The sequence below is a fragment of the Lycium ferocissimum genome, chromosome 3 (genome assembly GCF_029784015.1).
Source record: "Lycium ferocissimum isolate CSIRO_LF1 chromosome 3, AGI_CSIRO_Lferr_CH_V1, whole genome shotgun sequence".
Lineage (NCBI taxonomy): Eukaryota > Viridiplantae > Streptophyta > Magnoliopsida > Solanales > Solanaceae > Lycium > Lycium ferocissimum.
In genome coordinates, this window is record NC_081344.1 from 24,378,373 (window position 1) to 24,391,592 (window position 13,220).

General features: G+C 34.5%; 2 protein-coding genes across 6 annotated transcripts in view; both read right to left on the bottom strand.

Annotated features, from left to right (window-relative positions):
* Positions 1 to 223: 223 nt before the first annotated feature.
* Positions 224 to 11,029, bottom strand: LOC132050081 (uncharacterized). The gene is made up of 6 exons (XM_059441132.1): positions 10,651 to 11,029; positions 8,767 to 8,978; positions 3,465 to 3,782; positions 3,310 to 3,384; positions 2,999 to 3,073; positions 224 to 1,008 (listed from the first exon to the last, which is right to left on the bottom strand). Exons 1-6 carry the CDS (start codon positions 10,862 to 10,864, stop codon positions 454 to 456), a joined length of 1,449 nt encoding a protein of 482 aa, XP_059297115.1. The 5' UTR covers positions 10,865 to 11,029; the 3' UTR covers positions 224 to 453.
* Positions 11,030 to 11,778: 749 nt separating this feature from the next.
* The window catches only part of LOC132050083 (uncharacterized), a 61,712-nt gene continuing 60,270 nt past the window's right edge, over positions 11,779 to 13,220 (bottom strand). For 3 of the 5 annotated variants that reach the window (XM_059441137.1, XM_059441139.1, XM_059441140.1), the window contains exon 4: positions 11,779 to 12,320. In XM_059441137.1, the coding sequence (XP_059297120.1) occupies positions 12,270 to 12,320 (51 nt within the window). In that variant the 3' untranslated portion in view covers positions 11,779 to 12,269. Of the gene's footprint in view, positions 12,321 to 13,103; positions 13,158 to 13,220 lie in introns of those variants that run through there. The other 2 variants (XR_009413235.1, XM_059441138.1) reach the window with 2 other exon arrangements.

Genomic DNA, 13,220 nt, shown 5'->3' on the forward strand with positions numbered 1-13,220 from the left:
AACCAATTGCAGTTGTAATGCACATGGATTCATTCCAGAAACCACAAAAAACCACCACTGGGTATGTCAAATTTTGTTTGAGTGAATAAATGAGCTAACTATTCCAGAGGCAACAAGTCCGAATGTTTCTAAACTAGATGAAGCTGTCGAAAAAATGAAAGCTTTTGCAGAATACCACAACTTGTACAGGCAAGTAAGCTCAATAAAGTAGATGCACCATGGAAACAGTCAAGTAGATGTGATGTGTATCTACAACTGATAATTAATCTGGAATACAATCTCCTAGTAGAGAGACTAATAAATAGTAGCATGAGTATTTCTAAGCATTTGTAACATAAAAGCACTTGATGAGCTTTCCTACAATGTAGGGTATGGTAGGTGCATAATGCATATAGCCCGAGCATAATTAGAGGTTATCATATTGCCCCATGAAATTTGGCTGTCAGTTTCAGTCTAGACATATTTGCCTCTATACTTTCCCTTTGATTCTTTACTAATCTTCGTATCACCTGTCTCATTAAGGCGATTGTCGGCAGGACTAAAAACTGCTGAATGAAGATTACCTTCTTCTAACCACTTCAGATGGTTTTCCTTGAACTCCAAATGTTTGATCCGTGCTGATAATGCAACTTCTTCGGTATATGGTCCAATTTTGACCATGGTTAATAGTACCCGACTGTACCTATAGCTCAACATCTGCTCTGAGGTAGCAACCAACTTGAAACAGGGGTGTTCCGGAAAGGTGGTGTCAATTGAATCATCATCTCGTAATACAGGATAGAAGTAGACAAGTCGGCCACCCATCACAAGCATCTTAGCAGCAAGGTCAAGCAAATCATGTACACATTCCACTAAGCTGTAAGGAGCAGTTGATGGTATGTGGCCTGTCCTTTTGTCATCAGGGACTGTATATGGACCAATCACCCCTTTCAAAAGCTTCCTGCCACCAGATTTACGTCCTCCAGCACGGACTCCATAGGGAGGGTCACATATAATGGCATCAAAAATCTAGAAAATAAAATAGTAACAGTCAATAAAAACAAGAAAAGGGGAGGAGACCTGAAAAAATTACCTATTTAACATGGCAATTAACTGCACAATTCAAACTACCTTTGGAACTCAGGAAAATTAATCAAACCTTGATTTATTAATGCCATGACAAGAATAAACTACACAGCAGAGTGAATTAAACACTTCTCATGCTGCCTTCAACTAACTATAGTGATACACACATTAAATAATTTCTCTGATTTTTCAGTAAGATTTTATGTAAATTTATTTCCCTCTTCTGGCAGAAGATCCATGGAAGGCCACAAGTTATCCAATCCTTGTCAAGAATCATTGTGGAATTTTTGTCTCAACATGAAGGCTTCCTCCCCTCCTTCGTCCAAAATAAGTATCACCAATGGAACCCATCATAACTTGACCTTAAGTGACTATCACCTCCGTTTGACACCTATTCTCCATTGACATCTCCATGCACTTTAGTTCTCTCATCATAAAAGACTTCTATTGCTGCTTTAGAAATCTTGTCTTTAGAGAGCGCACCTCTATTTTGACACAAACTCTCAGATTTTCATCTCCATCCGCTTTAGCTATCTCACGGTAAAAGACTTCTATAATATTGTCCGTAGATCTCCATGAATTAGACAACGATATCTGGGCCGTATTACCTTCGAGAAAAGGGAATAATTCCAAGACAGACCAAGTTGGAGGATTTCGTTCTTCAGTTTAACAGGTCAAGTTCTTGTCACTATTCAACATCTAGAAAAGTCCCACAAGCTCATCTAATGTGGAGGCGCAACGAGTAAAATAGAGAGAACGGTATATGCCATCAATAGACCCAGAGACTTCAGTACACTCGAGCAACTACTAGAAATGTACTTGATTGCCAGGACAAAAACTTAGAAATTAAGCTTACACACACTAATTAAATCTAAAGAAAATTGAAATACTAACCCATTAACTCTAAAGATATTGTAAACCGTCAACAAACAATTCACCAACTCGTGAAGATCACATGACATGATTTCAGAGTGCTGCATCATTCTTCAACACATAAGAGACTCCTAAGTTGAGCTTCAAATTACTCGACTATGAGAAAATTCCTCTTCAATACACACGCTCGACTGTCAATATAACGTAACTGATTAGACTTGATAAAAGACCTTGAGAAGTAGAAAAGGTCAATCGCTTCTTTAACCATATCACCAACTTTGTAGGGAATAACACCATTATAGATTGTGAAGACTGAAGACCACTGTTGGAAAAGCAAAGGATTGTTTCAACTATACCTGATCCCAATTTTAACTTTTGTATAAAGCAAATTGTTAATCTTTCCAGAATAACACTTGCTTTTACTAGAGAATCTTGAACCTTTGTTCTTTATTTGTAATTTGATTATTCTTTAATTATAACTTTTCACATTCAGGTTATTGTTGCATGGAAAAGCATCTGGCAATTCATTGTACTTTGTGCAATTATGACTTCCTACCTCAGGAAAGTTAGCTCAAGTCAATGGTGGCTTGAGCTGGGATATGATGTTTTGCAAAGGCAAGGCAACGACAGCGGTCTTTTTTTTTTTTTACTTTTTTTTGGGTTAACTATACTGTTTTGACATATTACTTTCTCTTTTTAAGAGTTGTCTCCTCTTTGATCGTTGTCCAATCTATTGACTAGGGCCTTGCATCTTGAACATAATTTGTAGGTTTTATTTTACTTTGAGAAAGCATATAACATCATATCAAGTCAATTTGCAAAAAAAAATGTGTGGCTTGGTCCTTGACACTCCACTTGCACTTAAAAGTCTTGGCCAGACCTACCAACTGAAGCCCTTTGCCCATCCGTAGAAATAAAGGAGGGAAAATCCACAACTCAATAGTCAATGCCGGGATATAATGAATGCAAAATTTAATGCATAGCAAGAAGAAGCAGAAGTTGCAAGTAAAAGAACAAGAGGAGCAGGCAACAAACACCAAATAACTTCAGAGAAGGCTACCTCTTTCAATCCTGAACGCCAAGGAGGAAGGTTATTGTCTGCCCTTAATAAACCAATAGGCATTGGCAACCCATACTGCAATTAAAATTATAAGTTTAGCATGGAAAGATAGTAAATTAAATTATACTCCAAAATATCAGATGATAAGATCAAATGGAGCAATTAATATATAAGAACTCCTTGCCGAGGGCCTGTGCACCCCCGGGATTAGTCGGGGCTCAAAGAGACTCGGACACCCGGTGCTTAATCAAAAAATATATAAGAACAAAATCGGCATCCCATATAAATAAAAAGCATCACTCTGCCCGGACCTGCTTGAAGTTGCTCCAGACATTACAATCTGGACCACGGCCATCACGTACTACTCGAATGTCAATATCTGCACCCTGAAAAGTCAATTAGTGATAGTAAAAAACCGAGAAAAAAAATGCATGTTCAAAGTTCATGCAAAAATTGAAACACTAACCATTGTCATTGCTCCATAATGAGCTGCTCCAACTAGAATGCTTCCTGTGCCCACAAAAGGGTCATAGACAAGCCTTCCAGATTTGGCCTGTGCTTGGTTAGCCATCAGGAACGCCATTTCGGCATCCATGGCTGTTGGCCCGAGATAAGTACGACTTTTTAACTGATAAGTTGGCAAAAGCTTCCTATCAGCAGCACCAATCTCTCGACCAAAAAAGATTCTCTTTCCCGCAATGGGTGGCAGTCCATTATTAGAATCATAATCATCTGTTTCTATGAGCCAGAACGTGTGTTGAGGATTTTTTAAGTTCACTCGGCCCTGGAACCAAACGGGCAAAGTAAATTCACAGGCCATATCTTCTAAGCCTGAGAAATTCCATGACTTACAGAAGCATATCTAAGATTAAAATGCATTTTTACATGCTATCTACACTTGACGTCTCTTTATATATATATATATATATATATATATATATATATATATATACACACACATATACACAAGAAAGACAAAGCATGTATATGAGGGATCAAAATGTTGGATATAGTTGATATGCCCTAGATCCAATCTCAAAATATACACTTTTGTGAACGTTATTTGATATAAATATATGGCATCTGAACTCTTTTATCATAGTTATTATCAATTGCTTGATTAATATGATAAGATCCTTGAATTTCTTTTTTATTTGTCATCATGATGGAGGTCATGATAATGAGAGTTACATCTCTTATAACTTAATCTAAAATTTGTTCTTGATCGTAGGATCATTAATTAGGACATTAGTAATCCGGTTTGATCAATATGTATTGGTGGTCTTTATGGGATAAAGATTAGCTGATTTCATTAACTAATCACGTACATAAATGATGCATATAGACATATGATCATTGAACCGATTCACTGGATAATTCTTAATGATTAGAGTTACCATAAACTGTCAGTAGGATATTTTCTTGAAGAATGTCATGCAAGAGTTTCCTTTAACCTGAGATCATCATAGTAATTGACAAGTTATTTATTGTACTTTGATAGCAGACACCCATGGCCCTATGGCAATGGTTAAAAGGATATTAGGTATGACTAAATGCTTGTGTAATTAATGATTGATCAAGATGGAATCTGTCGACTCTTGGTACTGAGTTTAAGCTCTATGTTGTCACGAATTAAAAACGACCAATTAAGACCTTGGACAGGGCAATTAAATGCAATAAGAAAGAGTTACCTGGTTATTCAATGATTGGTTAACATGCACACATAATTAGTCGCCTATTAAGATTTGACAGTTAAACCATATCCAAGGGTGACTCGGAGCTAAAAGGAAAGAAGGAAATGCTACATTATTCTTCTACATATTCTTGATAGTAAATTGTATACTTCATTCTATCCGATTGTTAAGGAGTGTTGCTAGACGTCATATCCTTGATTAGTATATTGATCTGATCAATCCACTAGCAGCTTAATACTAAACCTATGGGGTCGCACACTAAACGAGTGTTCTGATCTTTGTTAAATGATTAATTATTTTTATTTGATAATTAAATTAGAGAATTTAATTATTCAAATAAATAACTATTAGTTCAAATGGAATATTATTATATTCTGTGCTAGCATAAAGAATATAATTAATAATTGTAGCTTTATATTTGGATTTGGAATAGAAAATTGAAATATATATGTGCTATTTGGTATTTATGATTAATATTTATTCATATAAGGTATATAAATAAAATAACAAAGACTTGAATCCAATTTGAAATTGGATTAATCCTTATGGAAAGTCCATAAGGACTTCACGTCTAAGTCCTTAAAGGACTTGCTACTTTGTGAAATCCAATTTAGAATTGGATTGAAATTCAACGTCCTTTTTAATAAGGTAATTCAAAGTCCTCTATGGACTTGCTGCTTGCGACAGTAATGCCTTTTTTTTTTTTTTGATAATCGTGGTGTTCGGGCCAGCTTGTGCGCATCTCGACTAGTTCCACGGGGTAAATGTCACCTCTCACCACCAATTGGTACCAGGTAACTCTGTCCACCAAGGCTAAGACAGATGGAAAGAAATTGCTGAGTGTTTTTATGAAATCACTGAGTGTTTTTTCTCTGTTGGGATTTGAATATGAAGCATCATGGTTCTCAATCCACTTCATTGACCACTAAGCCACACCCTTGGATGCTACAGCAGTAATGCCTATTAAGATTGGTTTGATTTTTTTTTTTTTAAACTAGTAACTTTGTATTCCTCAGCATTAAGGGTATGCTAGCCACCTCCAAAAATTTACACTTTTCTGAAAGAGAAATACTTACAGTAATCCTAAAAAGTCCACTAACTGAACTTCCTCTTCTACATATTGTTCTTTACACCAAAAACTTAATGAAGTACTTTCTCTGCCTTTAAAAATTCTGTCATTTCTTTCCTTCCAAATGTTCCACCAGATGCAGGCAGGAATTGTTTTCCTCCACCAAATCTTCTGACTCTTGCTCCCTCCCCTTCTTATCCAACAGCTTAGAAGGTCTGCAGCGTGTTCAGGCATAGTCCAGTTCACCTTAGCCAAATTAATGAACAATGCCCAAACTTTTGCAATGGAAAGTTTCCATATACCCCAAATAAATCATCACCGTAACTAAATAGGAAAAGGGTTCATAGGCGATGCTATACAAAAGATGATGGAAAAGTTCATCAGTCACCACTATATATCGTCAACCACCATCATCATTCACTACCACCATTAGTTATCACTAATGATTATAATCTACCACAACTATCAGCCGCCACCACCATCAACAACCAATACGGCCAGCCACCATCAGCACTAGCTACTATCCACAAACTGCCATTAGCCAACACCTTTCCCAATCGGTACCTACAACCACCAGCACTAGCGATCACCACTACCAACCGTCATATAAATTTTTAAAGATATTTTGTTGATATAGTATTAGATTAATTTAGTATTCTACTGAATTTTATATTTATTAATTTTAACTAAAACAAGATTTATACATGCAGATATCTAAAACAATCTTAATTATTTAGTGTTCAAATCTTAATACAACATCTTAATATTCCGATTCAGACATCTAAATCTTAATACACTCAAATCTCTCAATAACAGCATCGTTGGGTCTGAAATTTTTTGGTAGTCATAGTGAATTGCTGTTATAAACCTATAACAGTATTGACATTTAAATAATATTTCGCTGTTATAGGCAAAAAAAGATGTATAAAATCTAATTTTTCATTTTTAATTGTCAAATCCTAAGCTTAGTCACACTTTGTATAACAAAGGAAAATCTTTTAATGATGGAAATATACATTCATCTAATATTGTCATAAATAGTGTACTAAAATTTCAAAATATTTGGTCAAAATCTCTACACTTGTAATTGTTAATCATACATATTCTATTTTTATAAAGATAATTAATTATTACATTACCAAAAAAAGAAGACAGATGTTATAAGGGGTAATTTTACAAAGTGTACGGTTATAAAGTTGGATGTTGCTGTTATAGGTAAAATGTTGTTATAAAGAAGTAAAATATAACATAAAAAACGGCTACAAAAAAACTTAGCTGTTATAGAAAGCTGTTGCTACATGCAGATGCTGTTATAGAAAAGTCTGACTGTACACATCTTAATATTCACATATCCTGATGTGCATTAAAATTTTGACATCGTAATCTTAATAAAAACAAAATGAAATGCAAGACTTCCTATGGAACTTTTCCATCACCCTTTATATAGCATCATTTTTTTTCCTTATTTGGTTAAGGTGATGATTTACTTGCAGTAAAAGTTTATTTCAAAACTAAATATTATGAAAGCTTTCCATTGCAAAAATCGGAACCAATCTTAATAGGCAGTACTGTCGTAAGCAGCAAGTCCATAAAGGGCTTTGAATTTCAATCAAATTCTAAATTGGATTTCAAAAAGTAGCAAGGACTTAGATGTGAAGTCCTTAGGACTTACCATAAGGCTTAATCCAATTCCAAATTGGATTTCAAATCTTTATTAATATACCTTATAAAAAATAAAAATAAAAGAATAGCCCAGTGCACTAAGCTCCAAATAAATATATACACAAATATATTCCAACCAAGAGATATAATTCAATTTTCTAGATAGAAAACTTCAATTTGTCCACAATATTAACTATAAAATTCTCTATGCTAGTAAAGCATACAATAAATTCCATTTGTACAAATAATTTATTTGTTTGACTAATTAAATGTTTAATTTAATTATCAACACTAAAACAATTAATCATTTAGCAAAGATGGGAACACTCGTTAGTCATTAGTGAGTGACCTCATAGGTTCAATACTAAGCCAGTAGTAGATTGATCGGATCAATATACTAATCAAGGCTGGTGTTTGGCAACAATCCTTAACAACCGGATAGAATGAAGTCTAACTTGTCATTTTCCAATTTGCTTTTAAGACTCTTTGTCCCTGTACATGCCCCTCCATCGACCTTCATTTCCCCTCTCACTGCCTTTGACACCCCGATTTCCAATCTATCTCCACCCTCTCCCTCTCCCTCTTGATAATAGACCACCACCCTTCACTCATTGTTCTTCCCACACCCCAAATCCAACCCGCTCTTATTCCTCGGTTCAAAACAACCCCCCTCCCCCCCTATGGAAGTGGACCCTTCTCTCGATTTTAGAGTTGCTTCCATTTTCTGTCTTCTTTGTAATTAGATATTTGGCTTAAAAAATAAGCAGAACGATGACAAAACTAGGATATTGTCTTAACTACTAGACAAATGCTAACGAAAAAGTGACAAGGTGGGAATGATATTATGATAGAGGGACCAATACCATATTCAAGGGACAAAATTAGTTTCTATGCCAAAAAGGGATAACGAAGTTGAGATTATATCCTCAAAATTGAAAGGACAAACCAAAACGTTAGATCATATCACCACACTCGGAAGCAACAATCACATCTGTGGCATATAATTTTGTCAAATGATTGAATGAAAAGAAGGTGATGCAGATGATGGTAAGTGCAGCAAAAATAGGATTGAATCAAAATAAAGTTTCATCTCATGGAACAAATAGAAGGGAATAATTCTTGATGGAGTACATATTAGGAAATTTTAACTCAGTACTAATAGTATAGACATAAGAAAACAACAAAGAACAAGAAGAAAACAGAAAATTCTCTACCAATGAAAACATAGGAGGAAAAAGTGCCTAATATCAGTTAGTTTCTGCTCCTTTACTTTCTTCAATCGTTGAAACCGAATTGATCAGATTGAGTTTTATGTCACGTACTCCAGAATAACAAGTATGTACCTTGAAAGGAATGTAGGATAGTGATCGAATACGCTCGTTTTGCTCCTCAAAGCTAATAACCTTCCCAAAGGTCTCAACAGCAATCTTGAATGTGCTATCAGGTGTCAAGTATGGCAGCTTCCTCTCATCTGGATAATTTTTAATAGACTCTCCTAATTCCTCAAAGCTACTTCCTTCTCCCCAGAGTTCAAAGATTCCTTTTACAAGAATACCTGCACGACAGGCTTATCAATATGTTGTTTACCCTAAGCTACTCGTCCAACCTTTGTACAGATAGATAGATGCCAAGAGTTTTCGTAAGGACAAAGCCTCCTGCTTCACATAGTAAATCCCTTTTCACTCAGAAAATGTTTGATACTGTTCCAACCTTTGTACAGAAGAAAAGATGGCATGAGTTTCTAAAGCTCCACGATTCAAATGTCCTATTGTAAGTCTCTTATAACTTGGAAAAAGATTCAGGAACTGCAACATCACTTAACCAATCAAATATTCCCCATCATGATTTTTTTTTTTTTTTTTTTGATAAGGTAAATAATTTTATTAACAATTGGGGAATCCCGTACATAAGCCGTATACCAAAAGAAGAGAACCTACATCAAAATATGGTTCTCAACAAAAGAGATCCAAGCCTCTATACAAATACGGACCTCACAAGTGCACCAAAAAGAAACTAGAGACAAAACACTCTACATTGCCCCATCACGAACGATAAACTTAATAAAATGGAAGAAAAAAATTATCCTAAACAATTCAATCTCAAATCCAAGATAAGAGTGTTCCAAAAATTAATTCAAGGGATGGTTCCACCTGTTTCCTAATGAGAGTTGCTTATTCATGTGGGTAATTAACTTAGTCGGATTCTAAGCCAATCAAGAAAAGGAAAATGAAAACGGTAACCGGGTTTGATTAAGCGTGATTCAGTATCAGCTCTGCAGCTATTTGGCAGCTTAATGATAGATATGAAATGACAAAAGCAGGCCTGAAATCTTTTTACCATTTGGCTCTATAATCTGGACTTGCACAATCCTATCCTACCCCAGTCCGGACCTAACATTACCTTAAGCTATAAATGTAATCAGGGACGGAGCCAGGACTTTTGACAAGGGGATTCAAAAAGGTAAAGAGAATTTCTCTAGCGAGACTCGAACCGCAACAATGGGCTAAACTTTATGCCCTTCTGCTGCCGAGCTAAAGATCATATTGTGTTAAGGGGATTCAAAACTTAATATCTATACGTAACTAAACAAATTTACCTTATATATATACAGTGTAATTTTATGAAGTTTCCGACGAAGCCTTTCACCCCTGTAGTTTCGCCCCTGAATGTAACTACCAAAGGAGCAATTACTATTCTAAATAGAGTAAGCTGAGAACTGTTGGGCTTAGTTTTAGTAATAAACAAAACAAACATGATTGATTATGTATCACAAGTTCTAATTTTTTTAGCACGAACCATATCGAACTACATGTATAAAGCTTAAAAGTTCTATAAATAAAGATTTACGCATAATCCTCAACCATTAATGCAAAGCAGCAATGAGTGCCTGTAAACAAAGACATGTACAGAAGTAATCCCTCCGTCCATTTTTACTTGTCCCGTATTGACTTGGCACACCTCTTAAAGAGCCATAAATAGAATGATAATATTTTTACTATATCACCCCTAATTATTATTAAGCCATCAAATGATTGAAATCAATCAAACATACTTGTGCAACCAGCCAACCACTAACAAGTCATTAAAGTTTCCAACTCAATAATTAATAGTAAGGGTAAAACAGGTATGGAATGGAAAATAATCACTTGATTTTCCAAACAGGACTTTATTTTTAGTACAGAGGACAAGTAAAAATGGACGGAGGGAGTAGTATGAGCAGGACTTACTTCGATTTGCAACATTTCGGGCGATCTCTTCAGAAGGAAGATTAACAAAGTGAAAAGGAGAATCGGGATGGTGATGTTCTGGAAGCTTCCATTCAAGAGAATTACTGCCACTACCATTGTCTTCGCTGAAAGCACCAAAAAGGTCAGCCAAAGACTCAACTTCAGGTTTCCTGTAATCCAATAACCTGTGATAAAAAACGCATAGATACCACATGGTTCTGCAATCTTTCTGTTTAAACTTCAAAGCTAATAATAAATAGAGTTATATGAGTGTAAAATCGGAAAACATTAAAGGAGAAGCGTGGCGGCACGAATGAAGTTGGGTACTCGCCACTCTTTCTAAACCCAAAAATGCAAAACCCTGGAATTTCCACATAAACCCAAAAAAATTAAGAGGAAAAAGAAAAGAAAAAATATCAAAAAGAAACCACTTTCTTTTCATAATATAATAATAAAAAAATAAAAAAGGGTAAAGTTACTCTTTCCATTTTGCTTTTTTTCAAATCAAGAAAGAATTATCCTTATTTTTTCATATTTGCTCTTATTAAGTGTTAAGTGACCAAATCTCAATACTTATTTAATTAAGGTAGTTTAGTTACCTTCTTTTTTTCTTAGAGTTAGTATTTTTTAAAGACGTGTGTAAATGACTAAGTGAACACTCTTTTTAAACTAGAGGGAGTATTTCTTTTCTTTTTACATTTTAAATTTGACTAATTAAAATTCTTACTCAAGTAAGCATTATTCTCCCAAATTGTCAAATTTCTTCATGTTTGTGATTTTTATTAGTTTAAAAGTTTGCACATGATTCGACTCTCATCAAACATATGATTTTATTAGAATCCAATAAATACTTACCATTTTCAATTATTTAAAAATAACATTATATGTTCTTCTCATCGATAAGCTTGATGGCAAATTGACAGTTGGTTTTGACTTCTATTTTGTTATATCTCTTTTTTTAAATTACCTTTGCCCTTATTGGAATTTGAGTTGGAATTAAGCTTAATTACATGTGTTGAAAAGAATTTGATTTGATATAAGTTTTTAAAATCATTTCCCCCCTTACCAACAAAAGATGATTTTTGCATATATAAGAGATTTTATACCAAAGAGATAGAAAATAACAACACATGGTGAATAAGTTGAACATTTAAGCATATCACGACTCTAAAAACCACATTTACGAGTAAACAAACCAAAGATTTCAGCTCCATCCACGCACTCATTTAGTGCTACTAGAGGGTATAGTATCATCCATAATTTTGGGGCTCTTAACGCTAAAATCCGAGACTGATAGATCACTAAACTCAAAATTTTGTTGAAGAAAAGTACATACTTTTGTAATAGATCTTAGTCTTTTTCCTGAAGGAGTGACATAATAAGCATCCATTTTAGGGTAATCTTTCCTCCGGTACAATTCTCTCTTAAATTCAGTAGGGGTTTTAGGCTGATTGAGCTTGTCAATGGCTCAAGTTCGAGAAGAATCATACTCAATATCAACTGGGTCTTCGCAAAAAGCATTGAGTTTTTTTAAAAAAGAGTTCTTCAATAAATCTACTTCTGGTTCCCTCAAACTCTTAATGTGTTGAATTCATCCTCCATTTGAAGCATTTTTCACATTATGCTGCCCATATGCTCACCGATGGATCGCCTGCCGCCCTCGACGACGTCTGTTACAAAGTAAAGTAGCTCTATCATACTGTAATCAGAAGTAGAACGTCCAATTTGATTTGAAGGAACACAAAAGTAGCTATTGAAATTATTCTAGAAATGAAAAATTAACACTATTTCTACCAAAAATTAATTGAGGATGGTTAAAAGAAAAAGGAGGGAAAAAGTAGCGCCTAATTTTTATTGATTAATTAACTTTAACATCAATTTTTATGCTTTTTAAGGACATGATATTATCCCGTCATTAATGTTGAGCTAAATTTTGACTTTAATGATCAGAAAAAAAAAAATCGGTTGCTATAAGTATATTTATAAACAATTGGATTCATGTCCCTTCGTTAAGAAATGGTCGTTAAAATTAAAATTTTCTGCATGTTTATGGTGCCACAACACTAAAAATATTGATGCACATTTTCGGAGGTGCAGGGGTAACTTTTACTATCACTTATTGAGAACGTGTAATGTTATTAACTGTAAGCCAGCTCTAATTAGTAATAATAAATATTTACCTATTCTTGTGATAGGGGGTTCTTCCTTTTACATTGTTGTTTTAGAGGTTTTGGGGAAGTTGCTTTTCTTGGTGATTGAAACTGAACCCAATGCCTGCAAAACTCAATTTATGTACATAATAAGTACAAAACTAAGGGGTATAACAAATACTTTACTTGAATCCACATAATATTCCAAAATGAGTACATTCACTTTAGTAATCACTTACTGAAGGTTGTCTAATATCACTAACTCCTTAATTAGTGATAACGTTGTTCTTTCCTTTTAGTGGTTCTTAAGGTTTTGGGAAAGTTGCTTTCTTTGGTGTTTGAGACAGAAACAAATGTCTGCAGAACTCAATTCATGTACATAATAAGTCCAAACTAAGGGGAAATTAAATACTATACTTG